A 14,568-nucleotide genomic window follows, 5' to 3' on the forward strand; every position below is an offset into this window, starting at 1 on the left:
TCCCCACTGTCTCATTGGCCTGACTGGGGATGGCAGGAGGTCCAGGTTTAACTTGAATGTGGTGGTCATGGTAGCTTCTTGGCAGAAGGGGTGCCTGCCATTGACTGGAGGTGGGAAATTGGAGGACAGTCTGAGAGTTGAATTTCTCCCACTTGGTGAGAATTGCTTTGGCAGCTCAAGGGAGTCGGCTCTGAGGTTTCCAGGACTTTTCTTCATGGCCACCTTGTGATCCCAAGCTGCCCACCACAGCCTTACTGAGTCAAGAAGAGGAGGGATGGGGAAGGGCCGAGGCTGCCGGGTTCTTGTTTTGTTTTGTTTTTTGAGATGGAGTCTTGCTCTTGTCGCCCAGGCTGGAGTGCAGTGGCACAATCTCAGCTCACTACAGCCTCCGCCTCCCAGGTTCAAGTGATTCTCCTTCCTCAGCCTCCTGAGTAGCTGGGATTACAGGTGCCCGCCACCACACCTGGCTAATTTTTGTATTTTTAGTAGAGACAGGGTTTCGCCACATGGGGCAGGCTGATCTCAAACTCCTGACCTCGTGATCCGCTGGCCTAGGCCTCCCAAAGTGCTGGGATTACGGGTGTGAGCCACTGCTCCCGGGCCAGGGGCTGCCCTGTTTTACGAGCCCTCTGGATGCCCCACCTCTGCTGCCCTCTCATTGATCAGGACTGTGCATGTGGTTGCCATAGCTGCAAGGGAGCCTGGGAAATGTGTAGCTTGACAGGCAGCCGCCTCCAGTCAGGGTCTTTCTTCCCTGACAGAATGACCCCTCCTCCTCTGTCACTCTCCTCTTTTCTCCAGAGCTACCAAAAAACCGAGTTGAGGCAGCACAGGCTCTGTGGCCTGAAAGAACTTCCCACAAAACAGTGCCCAAAGTCAGGCCATCCTGGTCAAAATCTGACCCCCAACTCTCTCTCTCTCACACACACACACACACACACACACACCCTACCAACAGGAAAGCAAGGGAGAGGCGCCACAGGGGACACACGGGGAGGTTTGGCCGCCGTCCGTGCACCCCTAGAGGCCGCTGTGGCACCCACGTGCCTGTGCGCAAGCTGCCTGCGGGGGCACGACCCCTTGCTCCCCCGGGGCAATGGCAGGGGCGGGGCAGTGGCAGGGGCAGGGGCGCGGCGCAGGGGGGTGGGCGGCCTGAGGAGCCGAGGGAGGGCGGCTGCGCATGTCCACTCCCCCACCCGCCGCCGGGGTGCCCCAGGGAGCAGCGTCGCCCCCCGCCAGGCCTGTCAGAGCGTCCCAGCGCGCCCGCCTCCCCACGGACACAGGTGAGCGAGGCGCCGGTGCCCCCGGCCCTGCCAGGCCTGGGGGTATCCCCGCGCTGGCTTTGGGGGACCCTCCCCCAAGCGCCAAGCCTTCTCCCGGGCGAGCGGCCCCTCGGCCGGCCGGGAGGGGTGTCGGCGCTTGGCTGGAAGTGGGGCCGCCTCACCCGGAGTCGGGATGGGTCTTGACAGGATGCCTGGGCAACGCTGCTCACACCGAGCCCGAAGTGGAGTCCTGGTTTCGGGGACCCCTCGGCACTCCGAGCTTTGCACCTCACCCGGCCTCGTCCGGGAAAGCGCGACCTGACGAGGCCGCCCTGACCCCAGGTCCCGGCCCCTTAGTGCGCCAGCCTCGGTGAGCTGGGCAAAGCCCCCCAGCCTGGTCCCGGCGGCTTTGAGCGCGCGGCCACGGGGACCCGCCAGGAGCCCAGAGGACCCGCCGGGGACTCCGCGCCACTTGAGAGGACCGAGCCCCCCATCCCCGGCTCCTCCCGCGGGCTGAGACCCCGGGCCAGTGCCCTCGGCACGTGCCTCTGCGCCTCGGGCTCCTCCCGGGAGCAGAGCCGTGGGGACCAGGGCCGCGGCCTCCCTGCGCGTCGCGGGGACTGGGCAAGTGTGGCCCCGTCCCGCCAGGCACCTGGGGTGGAAGCTGCGCTCCGCCACTCGGCCAGGCCCCGGGCTTTCCTTCCTCGCCGTCCGCGCCCCCAGACTCCTGCCGCTCGAACCCCGACTTAAGAGGCAGCCTCGACCCCGCCTCTGCCTTCTGACCCATCCCTAAAGATGGCCGGGCACCCCTACAGGACCCCCAGAAGCCGACCTCTCCCTCCACGTGCGCCGCCGCCTCGCCCCTCCTCGCAGTCCTCCAGGTCTTCTTCCTGTCCCCAACCGTCGGGGACCCCCAAGCTCCGTCCTCCCCTTCCTACTCTCTTCATCCCGCCCCCGCTCCTTCTGGGCCAACGCCGCCAGTGACTATTCCCAGGGATCCCTCAGAGCTGAGGACGCCGCGGCCGCATCCCCATTTGGGACCTTGCCCCGACTCCGACCCCCGGATCTCCAACTCCACCAAACCTCGAAGCCGCCATCCGCCCCCAAACTGCCGCTGCGCCAGGCTTTCGGAGGGGAGTCATGGCAACAGCCATTAGGATGCACTAAGCAGGGCACTTTCTGAGCCCAAGGACACCGAGGGGCATTCACTGAGTGAATGGGGATGTGCTGCTAATAACTAACACTGACCACCTGCCGTGTGCTCATCCTCTTCGAACATGCAACTTCCTTGTTCCTTATCTTGTTACTGTCTCTTTCTCTCTGCCAGAATCTAATCCTCACGAGGGCAGGGACTGGGGTCTGTTTTGTTAACTGCCATACCACAATGCCTGGCACGAAGGAAGATTCTTGAATTAATGAATGGAGATTAAATTATAATTTAAAAGCCTGGCATGAACTGAGCACCTTCTCCATGCTTATCACCCGCTACTGACATATAGTTCACTTTTTTTTTTTTTTTGAGACAGAGTTTTGCTCTTGTCTCCCAGGCTGGAGTGCAAGTGGCATGATCTCAGCTCACTGCAACCTCCACCTCCCGGGTTCAAGCGATTCTCCTGCCTCAGCCTCCCTAGTAGCTGGGATTACAGGCGTCCGCCACCACGCCTGGCTAATTTTTTGTGTTTTTAGTAGAGACGGGGTTTTGCAATGTTGGGCAGGCTGGTCTCGAACTCCTGACCTCAGGTGATCCACCCGACTCGGCCTCCCAAAGTGCTGGGATTACAGGCATGAGCCATTGCGCCCGGCCCACTTTTTTACCTAGTTTGTTGTCTCTCATCCCGACCAGAATATAACCTTTGTGAGGGCTACAGTTTGTTGTCTATTTATTGCCCACCTCCATGTCCTTGCCACACAGTAGGTTCCCAATAAATGTATGTTGAATAATTAATAAATAAAGACTACATTCTAATGATAATGGCTAACAGACCACGTGATTTACATATTTATTTGGTTTATTGTATTATCTGCCTCTGCCTTTTAGAACATAAACCTTCTGGGGGTGGGAATGTTGAGTCCCTACTGTCTGGCAGGCACTGTGCTGGGCTGGGGTTCAATGGTGACCAAAACCGGCAAAATCCTGCCCTCCCTCCGTCATGGGGAGGAACTGCTAATGGGCATGGGGATTTTTTTCCGGGTGAGGAAAATGTTCTAAAATTTAGTTATGGTGATAGTTGCACAACTTCATGAATATGCTTTTAAAACCCGTTAAATTGGACACTAGCTGGCTGAACTTGATGGGATGTAAATTACATCTCAATAAAGCTGTTTGGGAAATCCAGCCTTCACAGTTGTTGATTTGTGTGAGGAGGGACGGAGAGATGGGGGGACATGGGACAGGGAGAAAACAACATAAATCATATATATATAGCACACAAATTAGAAGGTGATCAGCACACAATAGGCATTCAATAAATGTTGAAATAATGACACCCCACTGTCTCCTTGCCCTCAAATGGTCTCCCCTAATGTATCCCCTGTTGTCTTGCTTCTTCTCTTCCCACTTGCAGAGCCTGCTGCCCACGTCTCTTCCCTGAGCTGCCTGCTGGGGTCATGGAGCTGCCAACAAAGCCTGGCACCTTCGACCTGGGCCTGGCCACATGGAGCCCTTCCTTCCAGGGGGAAACCCACCGGGCTCAGGCACGCCGCAGGGATGTTGGCAGGCAGCTGCCTGAGTACAAGGCTGTGGTGGTGGGCGCCAGTGGCGTGGGCAAGAGTGCGCTGACCATCCAGCTGAACCACCAGTGCTTCGTGGAGGACCACGACCCCACCATCCAGGATTCCTACTGGAAGGAGTTGACCCTGGACAGTGGGGACTGCATTCTGAATGTGCTGGACACAGCAGGGCAGGCCATCCATAGGGCCCTGCGTGACCAGTGCCTGGCTGTCTGTGATGGTGTGCTGGGCGTCTTCGCTCTCGATGACCCCTCGTCTCTGATCCAGCTGCAGCAGATATGGGCCACCTGGGGCCCTCATCCCGCCCAGCCCCTTGTCCTCGTGGGCAACAAGTGTGACCTTGTGACCACTGCTGGAGATGCTCATGCCGCTGCTGCAGCCCTCGCACACAGCTGGGGGGCCCACTTCGTGGAGACCTCAGCCAAAACACGGCAAGGCGTGGAGGAGGCCTTTTCCCTGCTGGTCCATGAAATCCAGAGGGTCCAGGAGGCCATGGCGAAGGAGCCCATGGCAAAGTCCTGTAGGGAGAAGACCCGGCACCAGAAGGCCACCTGCCACTGTGGCTGCTCCGTGGCCTGAAGGTCTTGGCCAAGAGATGTAGACCTTCCCCCAGGCCAGGGTGATTGTTCATTTGACATGAGACCCCTGAGGCAACTAGCTTTGAGAGACACATCTGGTATACTAGGGAAAGATGGGCACCTCTCTTGTTTTCACTTGGTGAGGGGCTTTTTGGTAACATGGGAGTGCCTAATGTTGCTTTTGTTATGTCAAGTTGAGAGATTTTGTGCAAAATTAAATAAATGGTGTTTTGGGTTTCAAAGCTGCCTCTGTGCCGAGTGTTACGTGGGTGGGAGTGAGACTGGGTAGAATGTTACTTGAGTTGTGAGAATTCTTTCATTCAAGAAATTCAGGGGGAGCCCACTGTGTGCCAGGCTCCGCTTTAGATACAAGGGAGGTAGAGGCAAACAAGACACTTAAAAATCCTTGCCCTTATAGGTATGGCATCAGGCTAGATAGTGATAAAGGCTGCGTGTTAAAGGCAGGTGAAGGAATAGGGTGACAGGTCCAGGAAAGCCTTCTTGAGAGTAGGTGACATCTGGACAAAAACTTGAAGATATCCAGAGGCAGAGGGACTAGCCAGTGCAAAGACCATGGCCACAAATCAGCTGCCACCACAGCAACCCTCAGTATCTCCAGGGCCTGAAGCAAGAGTACAGGTAGGCCTCTACACTACATAACTAAATGTGTAAACATTCAGACATTACAAATCAAGCTTTACAAAGTAAACGAAATACACCCTATCCTACTTTGGCAAATACACTTTATTAGTGACCTGGATACCCAGGCTACAATTTCTCAGGCTTCTCAGAGTTCCCTGCCAGAATGTGCCTGTCTGCCAAAGAGTGTGCCTGCATTGGGGCCTCCCGACCCTCAGTGCCCTCTCCCTTTCTCTCCGCCCTCTCCCTTTCTCTCCCCGGCATCAGGAGGTGTTCATGTGTGCCTGTGACATCCCAGCCAGCACCTCAAGCTCTACTCACGTGCCCCACAAAGCCACCCCTTGGCCCTCAGGAGGATGGTCCCTTGGGAGATGATGGTGCAGGCCCTGAAAGTGGCCTCAAAGCCTGGGATCCCCATACCCAAGTGAGGCCTAAAAGGCGGACACAAGATCCGCGATTGTCCGTGCGGATGTCTTCCCCTCCACCCCTAGGAGAGACATAGACTGAGCAGGTGATTGCTCTAAAGTGCAGGACCCAGGGTAGGGTCTCCTCTCTCCTGGTCTAAGGGCAACCACCACCAGGGGGACCACCGGCGCCTAGAAACTGCCACTCACACAGACAAGCACAGAGCTGCTTCAGATCATGTTTATTGTGGGGCCGGGGGTAGGGATCCTCAGGTGGGAGGAATAGCTGGCCGGGGTAAGTTGCTCTGGACGTGCTGGCGGGGAGCAGTCCTGGTGGTGGGATGGCGGGGGCACTTCTGGATCCCAGGGTGCACGGGATCCGGGCTGTGCTCAGGGTGGCAAGAGGCGGCGTGCAGGCACCTGGGGCGCCGGGGTCTCTACGCGTTTCACACGCAGCAGCGCCCCCAGTACGCCCTCAGGGGGCAGCTCGGAGCCCACATCCTGGTCGGCGGCACGGCGGAGGCGGCGCGGTGCTGACACCCCCTCGGAGTCCGTGCTTCCCGCAAGAATCCGTCCCAGCAAGTACCTGCAGGGCCGAGGGCAATGCAGTGAGGCGGTGTCCGCGATGGGGCGTTCCCCGGCCCCACGCTCGGGGCCCAGAACGCAGGATCCACAACCACATACTGCCTGGGGACACGGTTCCCTCCCCAGGCAGGCGTCCTCAGCCCACTGCTTTCAGGAGACAGCCGTCCTCGGTCCTCGCCTTTCATCCCAGAAACTGTGGCTTCCCCGCCTCCCTCTCCTCTTCCCAGGACCTGGGGTCCACTTCCCCCACTGAGTCCTCAGCCAGGCATCCTTGCCCCGACTCCCTGGATCCAGGACCTCACTCCCTCTTAGGGCCCCAGGACTTAGGGGTTCGCACTCCACGGGGGAAGCAGGCTTCCCAGTTCCTCGCCCTCGTCCTCCCCGGACGCAGGCGCCCGGCCCCTCCCCATCCCCTGCCGGGCACCTCAGCAGCTCGGGGTCCACGTCGGGTGTCTCATCGCCTGCCTCCTCGGCATCCTGGCCCGCGGGGCCGTCGTCGTAGACCGGGGGCCGGGGTCGGAGCGCCGCGGCGGGGACGGGTGCGGGGACAAGCTGGGCTGCGAGGGCTGCAGGGTCAAGGCGGGCGCGGAGCAGAGCGCGAGCGAGCTGCGCTGCAGGCGCGTCGGGGTCGTCGTCCAGGCCCAGAGCCGGATCAGAGTTGCGGGGGGCGCCCCAGACGCGCAGCAGCTGCGCCAGGACGCGCGCCTGCTGATCCTCAGCCTCCTGCGCCTCGGCCCGCGCCCGCTCCTGACGTTCGGCCTCCAGCAGATGCGCCAGCGCCCGCGCCAGCTCCTGCACCGCCCCCGCAGCCTCACCTCGGGGCACTGACCGCCGGAAGCGGCGGGGAGCGCCAGTCTCAGCCAAGGGCGCAGACGCTGCGCTTAGGCCGCGGGGCTCCTGCGGGAAAATGAGGTGGGGGAAAAGAGTTTGTCAGCGTCCGTCGAGACAGGGTCCCCCAGCCCAGGAAGCTCCGTGAGCCTCAAACATCCCAGATGCCACCAAAAGCACCGTGACCATCCAAATATACCCGGACACCCCTAAGGCCACTGGAAACCACCAAATATCTCCAGACACACTTAAGATCACCAAAGATCCCCAGACACCCCCACCCCCACCCCACAGCTCGCCAGTCATCCCTTGGTGACTCTCATAATTCCTCCCTCCCCACCCCCACTCCTGGAGACCGAGTTTCTTCATAAGAGTAGGGATGGTAGATATGACAGTTATAGATTTTTCCATACTTAATATTGTGGACAATAGGAACTATATTAATAAACTTGTTCCTATATCATTTGGCATGTGTACAAGTTCATCTGTAGAATAAATTATCCAATGACAAATTTTCAGTTCAAGCAGTTTTGAAACAATTTCCACAAGTTTAAAGAAATAAAAGAGGGTACCAATAATCTGAGCAAGGAATAAAAGATCATAAAAATGACTGTGAAGGTTTGGAAAAGAAACATACAGGCCACATATAAATATGTTTAAAAGGAGTGATGCCTGCAACACAAATAGTCAATGAAAGAGTAGTACACAGAAGATACAGAGAATTCCTAAAAAGTAGTAAGAGAAAAACAAACTCATACAGAAATAGAAAAAATACATGATCACCTATTTCACAAAAATGATTACTAAACATATGAAAAATTGGGCCAGGTGTAGTGGTTTATGCCTGTAATCCCAGCACTTTGGGAGGCCAAGGCAGGAAGATCGCTTGAGGCCAGGAGTTTGAGACCAGCCTGGTCAACATGGCGAGACCCTGTCTCTACAAAAAATAAAACCAAAAAAAATGAGCGGGGCACAAGCCCATAGTCCCAGCTACTTGGGAAGATGAGGTGGGAGGATCACCTGAGTCCAGAAGCTCAAGGTTGCAGTGAGCCCAGATCGCACTACTGCACTCCCGCGTGCATGACAGAGGAAGACCCTGTCTCTAACAAACATAAAATAAAATTAAAAACCTCATTAGTAATCAGGGGAAAGCAAATTAAAATGCCAGGGAGATACTATGCATAATATAACCAAAAGATTGACTCAAATCAAAAAGTCTGATAATATAAAGTGTTGATATGAATGCAGAAAAACGGGAACTCTCATACTATGCTGGTGAGAATTAAACTGGCAAAGTAATTTTGAAGAGCGGTTTGACAATATCTAAAAAGATGCACATATCCTATGACCCACTCCTGGGATGTCACGCCCCAGAGTAGCTTTGGCACATATACTACTGGTCACAAGTTCGTGAAAGATGACAGCAGCACTGTTCGTAATAGCATAAAAGGGCGGGGGAGAAAGAAAAGCCTGGAAACAATCCAATGTCCACTGACAAATTGAGAATACATATATAAATCATGATGTCCTCACAGGATATAATATTATGCAGCAATAAAAATAAATGAATTACAGCCACATGCATCAACTTGGATGAATCTCGCGACCAGAATAGAGCCAAGGGAAAAAAAAAAGTCAAGTTCCAGAATTTCACTGCAGACTGCCTGAGACTACTAGACACCCTGAGGACTTCCTAGTGACCCCTAGTGACTACGAGGAACCAGTCACACAGTATGATTCCATTTCAATGATGTTCAAAAGCAGGAAAAACTAAACAATGGTTTTTTTTTTGAGAGCTACACATATGTGATAAGCTACAAACAAAAGTAAGGGACCAATGGACAGAAAATACAGAATAAGGACTGTGGGGGAACAGGGGCTGCCATGGCGAGGGGCTTCTAACTCTTGGTCAGGCTCTATTTATTCAGCTGAGTGACTGCTACAGGAGGGAGTTATTTTGTCATCATTCTTTACATTGTACATATATATTAAACACATTGTTACACGGATATAAGGTAACAGTTTTTTTAAAATTCCCATCTTTGATGCAGACAGTATTGAAGAGCTAGAGGAGGATGCCTCTCCAAGTGCCCTTGCTTGGCGCCCACCACTCCTCAGTCACCCCGGGGTATCACACTCACCAGCAATCACAGCCTCACACACACTCATGAGGACTGACAGGCCTGGAGATGTCACATATACAGTCCAACACTGCCACAGCCACATGCAAGGACCTGCACACGTTCACATCCGCAGCTGCTCCTGCAGTTACAATCGCCAAGCCACCCAGGTGCAAGGACATGCACCATCCTTAAAGGAACAATGCAGCAGAGAGACATCATGGCTCCTCTCCTCAGGATGACACAGCTCCACAAAGAAACAGAGAGAAACAGTCTCAGGAACACGCAAACGAAATCCCAGGCACTTGGTCCAACAGAACCACTATGGAATGTGCACACGGAGATGAGAAGACCACTCCCTCTCAAAGAAAAACGAAATCACACACACACACACACACACACACACACACACACACACAGAGAGAGAGAGAGAGAGAGAGAGAGAGCGAGAGAGAGAGAGAGAGAGAGAGAGACGCCCATAGGCCATACCAACACACATAATAAGAATTCACAAATATACACACGGTGTCACTGAGAAAACAATCAGGGCCACAAAAGAATCGCGCACAGAAGTATCCCGTTATCACACACACTACACACCCAGACGCACCACGGCACCTTTGTAGGACACTTGGAAGCGCTCAAACCAAAGAACACACACTTTCAAGGACACGACACCTCCACACCGCTGTCCTCACATCACACGCACACACACCGATGCGCGCGCGCCCTTTCTTAAAGCGCCTTAGTGCCGTGGACAGCGTCACAGGCACCGGGCACGGAGAGGTGGGCAGGGCACGGTTACCGGCGGCGCCCGGGACAACGCCACCCGCACAGGCAGAGACCGAGTCAGGTCTCAGGTGTGCTGGCGTGGCCTGGGCGCGGACCGGCGGCCGGAGCCCGGGCCACCCTCGTCGATCTCTCCGCACGTCCCAGGAGCCGGCTCGGGCGAGGGTGAGGCGGCGCAGCCCCAACCCCAACCCTCGCCGGTGGCATCCTCCCCCAACCCCCACCCCGCGCCGGACTGGGGTCGCACCTTTACCGGCCGCGCGCAGAGCGCGGGGGGCGGCCGAAACAGGCCGAGCAGCAGCAGCACCAAAATGCCGACGCCCCCGGCCCGCGGCCCCCAGAGCAGCGGCGACCCCGCCATGCTGCCCCAGCGAGCCGGGCTCCGGACGGGCGGACTGGCTGGCAAGTGCGCAGTGCCGGGGCGAGCTGGCGAGGCTGCGGCGCTCTGCGGCTGCGCACGCCCGGAACCAGGCACCTCCTCGCGCCTCCCCTAACCCACCCGACGCAGGCGCATCCTCGGGGAACTGGCAGCCCCACCAGACCTCTCGTCGCCATGGAGATGCCCAAAGGGCAAGGTGGAGAGCTGGCGGTTGCCATGGCAGTCAGAGGGCAGTTGCTGGGGCAACCGACCTTACTGTTACCTTAGTAGACAGGAAAACAGGCAAGAAAAATTGACTCAGTGTAGTGGAATGGGGGTCTGGTCCTCATCTCTCTTCCTTGGGGAGGAGATGGACTTTAGTTTGTTCGTTAGATAAATAGTTAATGGATCACCCGCAGTGGGCCCGGCCCGCGCCAGGGAGATGGGTTCAATCTAGGTGATGTGACCATGGACAGCTCAGTTGGCCATTCTAAGGCTCAGACTCTCAGCGGCGTGAAGGGGTTACTACTGACAGCCTCCCTCAAAGTGACCTTGGAGGTTTAGAATGACATTCAGTAGGAGCTCAATAAATGCTCCTTTCCATCCTCTCCTTGTCTCTTTGTCTTTTTTTTTCTGACAGGGTCTCGCTGTGTCCCCCAGGCTGGAGGGCAGTGGCCGGATCTCAGCTCACTGCAATTTCCACCTCCAGGGTTCAAGCAATTCTCATGCCTCAGCCTGCCAAGTAGCTGGGACTACAGGTGCCCACCACCACGCCTGGCTAATTTTTGTATTTTTGTAGAGATGGGGTTTCGTCATGTTGTCAGGTTGGTCTCCAACTTCTGAGCTCAAGCAGTCGGCCGTCCTCGGCCTCCCAAAGTGCTGGGATTACAGGCGTTGAGCCACCATGCCTGGCCCCGGCCCAATACTTTCATCTCTCCATGGCTCTCTGTGTTTATCTTTCTGCCCTTATGTGCCCACAGCTCTCTCTGTGTCTTCCTCTCTCCATATGTCTCTCCTTGTCTATGACTTTCTCTCCTTTCATCTCTCCAACCGCTGTCTTGTCTCTGTCTTTATTTTACTGTCTATATCTACTTGTTCTCTATAGATAGATATATACATAGATACATATATGCATAGACTTTACCCATATATTGTTCCAGAAATAAGTTCAAGCCACTAAAATGACATATCAAAGGAAACAAGATCTTGAAAAAATGTATGTGTATCCATAGGGGGAAAAATGTTGGGGAGGGAATGTTAACAATGGTTATCTCTAGGGAGGTAACTAATGGTTTGTTACTTTCTCCTTCATACTTTTCTGTTGTCTGAAAAAAAAATTACAACAGGCCAGGCGTGGTGGCTTATGCTTGTAATCCCAGCACTTTGGGAGGCCGAAGCGGGTGTATCACCTGAGGTCAGGAGTTTGAGACCAGCCTGGCCAACATGGTGAAATCCCATCTCTACTGAAAATACAAAAATTAGCTGGGCATGGTGACACGCGCCTGTAATCCCAGCTACTCAGGAGGCTGAGGAGGAGGAGAATTGCTTGAACCTGGGAGGCAGAGGTTGCAGTGAGCCGAGATCGTGCCACTGCATTCCAGCCTGGGCAACAGAGCAAGACTCCGTCTCAAAAACAAGAAAAGATCATCTGAATAAATGAAGACACAATACATGTTCTTGGATGAGGCAATTTCATTTTATAAAGATGTCAAGTCTATCCAAACTAATATATAATTTCTATGTAATTTCAATTTAAACCCCAGCTGAATTTTTTTTTTTTTTTTTTTTTTTTTTTTTTTTTTTTTTTTTTTGAGACGGAGTCTCGCTCTGTCGCCCAGGCTGGAGTGCAGTGGCGCAATCTTGGCTCACTGCAAGCTTCGCCTCCCGGGTTCACGCCATTCTCCTGCCTCAGCCTCTCCGAGTAGCTGGGACTACAGACGCCCGTCACCACCCCCGGCTAATTTTTTTGTATTTTTTAGTAGAGACGGGGTTTCACCGTGGTCTCGATCTCCTGACCTCGTGATTTGCCCGCCTCGGCCTCCCAAAGTGCTGGGATTACAAGCGTGAGCCACCGCGCCCGGCCCCAGCTGAATATTTTAAAGAAAATCAATTAAATGTACTTTTTATTTTGTTTTATTTTTAACCCTACTCCTTCTGTAATAAAATGTGTAATAAAGTTTGGTTTGGTTTGTTTATTTGTTTTTTGAGACAGGGTCTCACTCTGTCACCCAGGCTGGAATGCAGTGGCGAAATCACGGCTCACTGCAACCTCCACTTCCCAGGCTCAAGCAATCCTCCCATTTCAGCCTTCCGACTTGCTGGGACTACAGGTGTTCCCCACCATGCCCAGCTAATTTTTGCATTTTTTTGTAAAGACGGGTTTCACCATGTTGCCCAGGCTGCTCTTGAACTCCTGGGTTCAAGTGATCCACCCACCTTGGCTTCCCAAAGTGCTGGGATTACAGGCATGAGCCACCACACCTGGCCATATTTTTAAATGTATATAAGAGGCCATGCAAAAATCTGTACACAAATGTTCAAAGCAGCATTATTTATAATAGCAAAAAGTGGAAACAACCCAAATGTTCATCAATAGATGAACAGATAAGTAAAATGAGGTTTCTCCATATCGTTGAATATTATTCAGCCATAAAAAGAAATGAAGTGAGGCTGGGTGTGGTGCTGTAATCCCAGCACTTTGGGAGGTCGAGGCAGGCGGATTACTTGAGGCCAGAAGTTCGAGACCAGCCTAGCCAACATGGCAAAACTCCGTCTCTACTAAAAATATAAAAATCAGCAGGGCGTGGTGGTGCACGCCTGTAATCTCAGCTACTCAGGAGGCTGAGGCAGGAGAATCGCTCGAACCTGGGAGGCGTGGGTTGCAGTGAGCAGAGATCACATCACTGCACTCCAGCCTGAGCAACAGGGAGAGACTCCGTCTCAAAAAAAAAAAAAAAAAATCTCATGTACCCCATAAATATACACACCATGTACTTATAAAAATTAAAGATTAAGGGGCCAGGCATGGTGGCTCACGCCTGTAATCCCACCACTTTGGGAGGCTGAGGCAGGTGGATCACGAAGTCAAGAGATCCAGACTATCCTGGCCAACATGGTGAAACCTCGTCTCTACTAAAAATACAAAAATTAGCTGGGTGTGGCAGCAGGCACCTGTAACCCCAGCTACTCGGGAGGCTGAGGCAGGAGAATCGCTTGAGCCCGGGAGGCGGAAGTTGCAATTAGCCGAGATGGCGCCACTGCACTCCAGCCGGGCAACAGAGCAAGACTCTGTCTCAAAAAAAAGAATTAAAGATTAAAAACATTTGATATGCATGGTTGATTATCCTAGGTAAAAAGAATTACAGATAAATACAAATATGTATACATGAAAATGGATATGAGTTTTATTTGTTTATTGAAAAGTTATAGGGGCGAGGACAAGACAGACTACAAAAATTGAGAAATAAAAATAAAAAGTTATAGCTTATTAATGGGAATATTATAATTAATACATACATAATTTTATTTATCATACTAAGTTAATTGTATTTTGAAACTATGGAAAATTTTTTAATTTATTGACTATGTGTAGATTGACTGACTTCGAGACAGAGTCTCACTTTGTCACCAAGGCTGGAGTGCTGTGGCATAATCTCAGCTCACTGTAACCTACTCCCCTTGTGTTCGAGTGATTTTCATGCCTCAGCCTCCTGAGCAGCTGGGACTACAGGTGCATGCCACCACATCTGTCTAATTTTTGTATATTTTGTAGAGACGGGGTTTTTGCCATGTTGCCCAGGCTGATCTGAAACTCCTGACCTCAAGTGATCTGCCTGCCTCAGCCTCCCAAAGTGCTGGGATTACAGGTGTGAATCACCATGCCAGGCCTGTATCTGTAGATTTATATTTCCATGTATAACTAACTACATACATATACTTATATTAATAAATTCTCTACTGGAAATTATTACATGAATAATGTACAAAAGGTGTAAAATTAGAATTTGTGTCCTTTTCCTATGAAATAACTAAATTATTGTTTTCCTAGTTTAGTGGAGGTTTCTTTTGTCATCAAAAATAATCTATCTTCCAGTGCTTTTCGACATATTCTTAAATCTTTTGTTGTTGTTGTTGTTGTCGTTTGAGACGGAGTTTCACTCTGTCGCCCAGGCTGGAGTGCAGTGGCATGATCTCGGCTCAGTGCAAACTCTGCCTCCCAGGTTCAAGTGATTCTCCGGCCTCAGCCTCCCGAGTAGCTGAGATTACAGGCATGGA

At 53.0% G+C, this 14,568-nt stretch overlaps 2 protein-coding genes across 2 annotated transcripts; one reads left to right on the plus strand and one right to left on the minus strand.

The window, feature by feature from the left end:
* Positions 1-1,187: 1,187 nt before the first annotated feature.
* Positions 1,188-4,812, plus strand: ERAS (ES cell expressed Ras). Its single transcript, XM_055268135.2, has one exon. It carries the CDS (start codon positions 3,870-3,872, stop codon positions 4,569-4,571), a length of 702 nt encoding a protein of 233 aa, XP_055124110.1. The 5' UTR covers positions 1,188-3,869; the 3' UTR covers positions 4,572-4,812.
* A 1,028-nt stretch (positions 4,813-5,840) lies between these two features.
* Positions 5,841-10,387, minus strand: PCSK1N (proprotein convertase subtilisin/kexin type 1 inhibitor). The gene is made up of 3 exons (XM_055268134.2): positions 10,183-10,387; positions 6,623-7,095; positions 5,841-6,199 (listed from the first exon to the last, which is right to left on the minus strand). The coding sequence occupies exons 1-3, from the start codon at positions 10,294-10,296 to the stop codon at positions 6,004-6,006; spliced, it is 783 nt and encodes a 260-aa protein (XP_055124109.1). The 5' UTR covers positions 10,297-10,387; the 3' UTR covers positions 5,841-6,003.
* Between the last annotated feature and the right edge of the window lie 4,181 nt (positions 10,388-14,568).

The sequence above is a fragment of the Symphalangus syndactylus genome, chromosome X, assembly GCF_028878055.3.
Source record: "Symphalangus syndactylus isolate Jambi chromosome X, NHGRI_mSymSyn1-v2.1_pri, whole genome shotgun sequence".
NCBI classification, from domain to species: Eukaryota; Metazoa; Chordata; class Mammalia; order Primates; family Hylobatidae; genus Symphalangus; species Symphalangus syndactylus.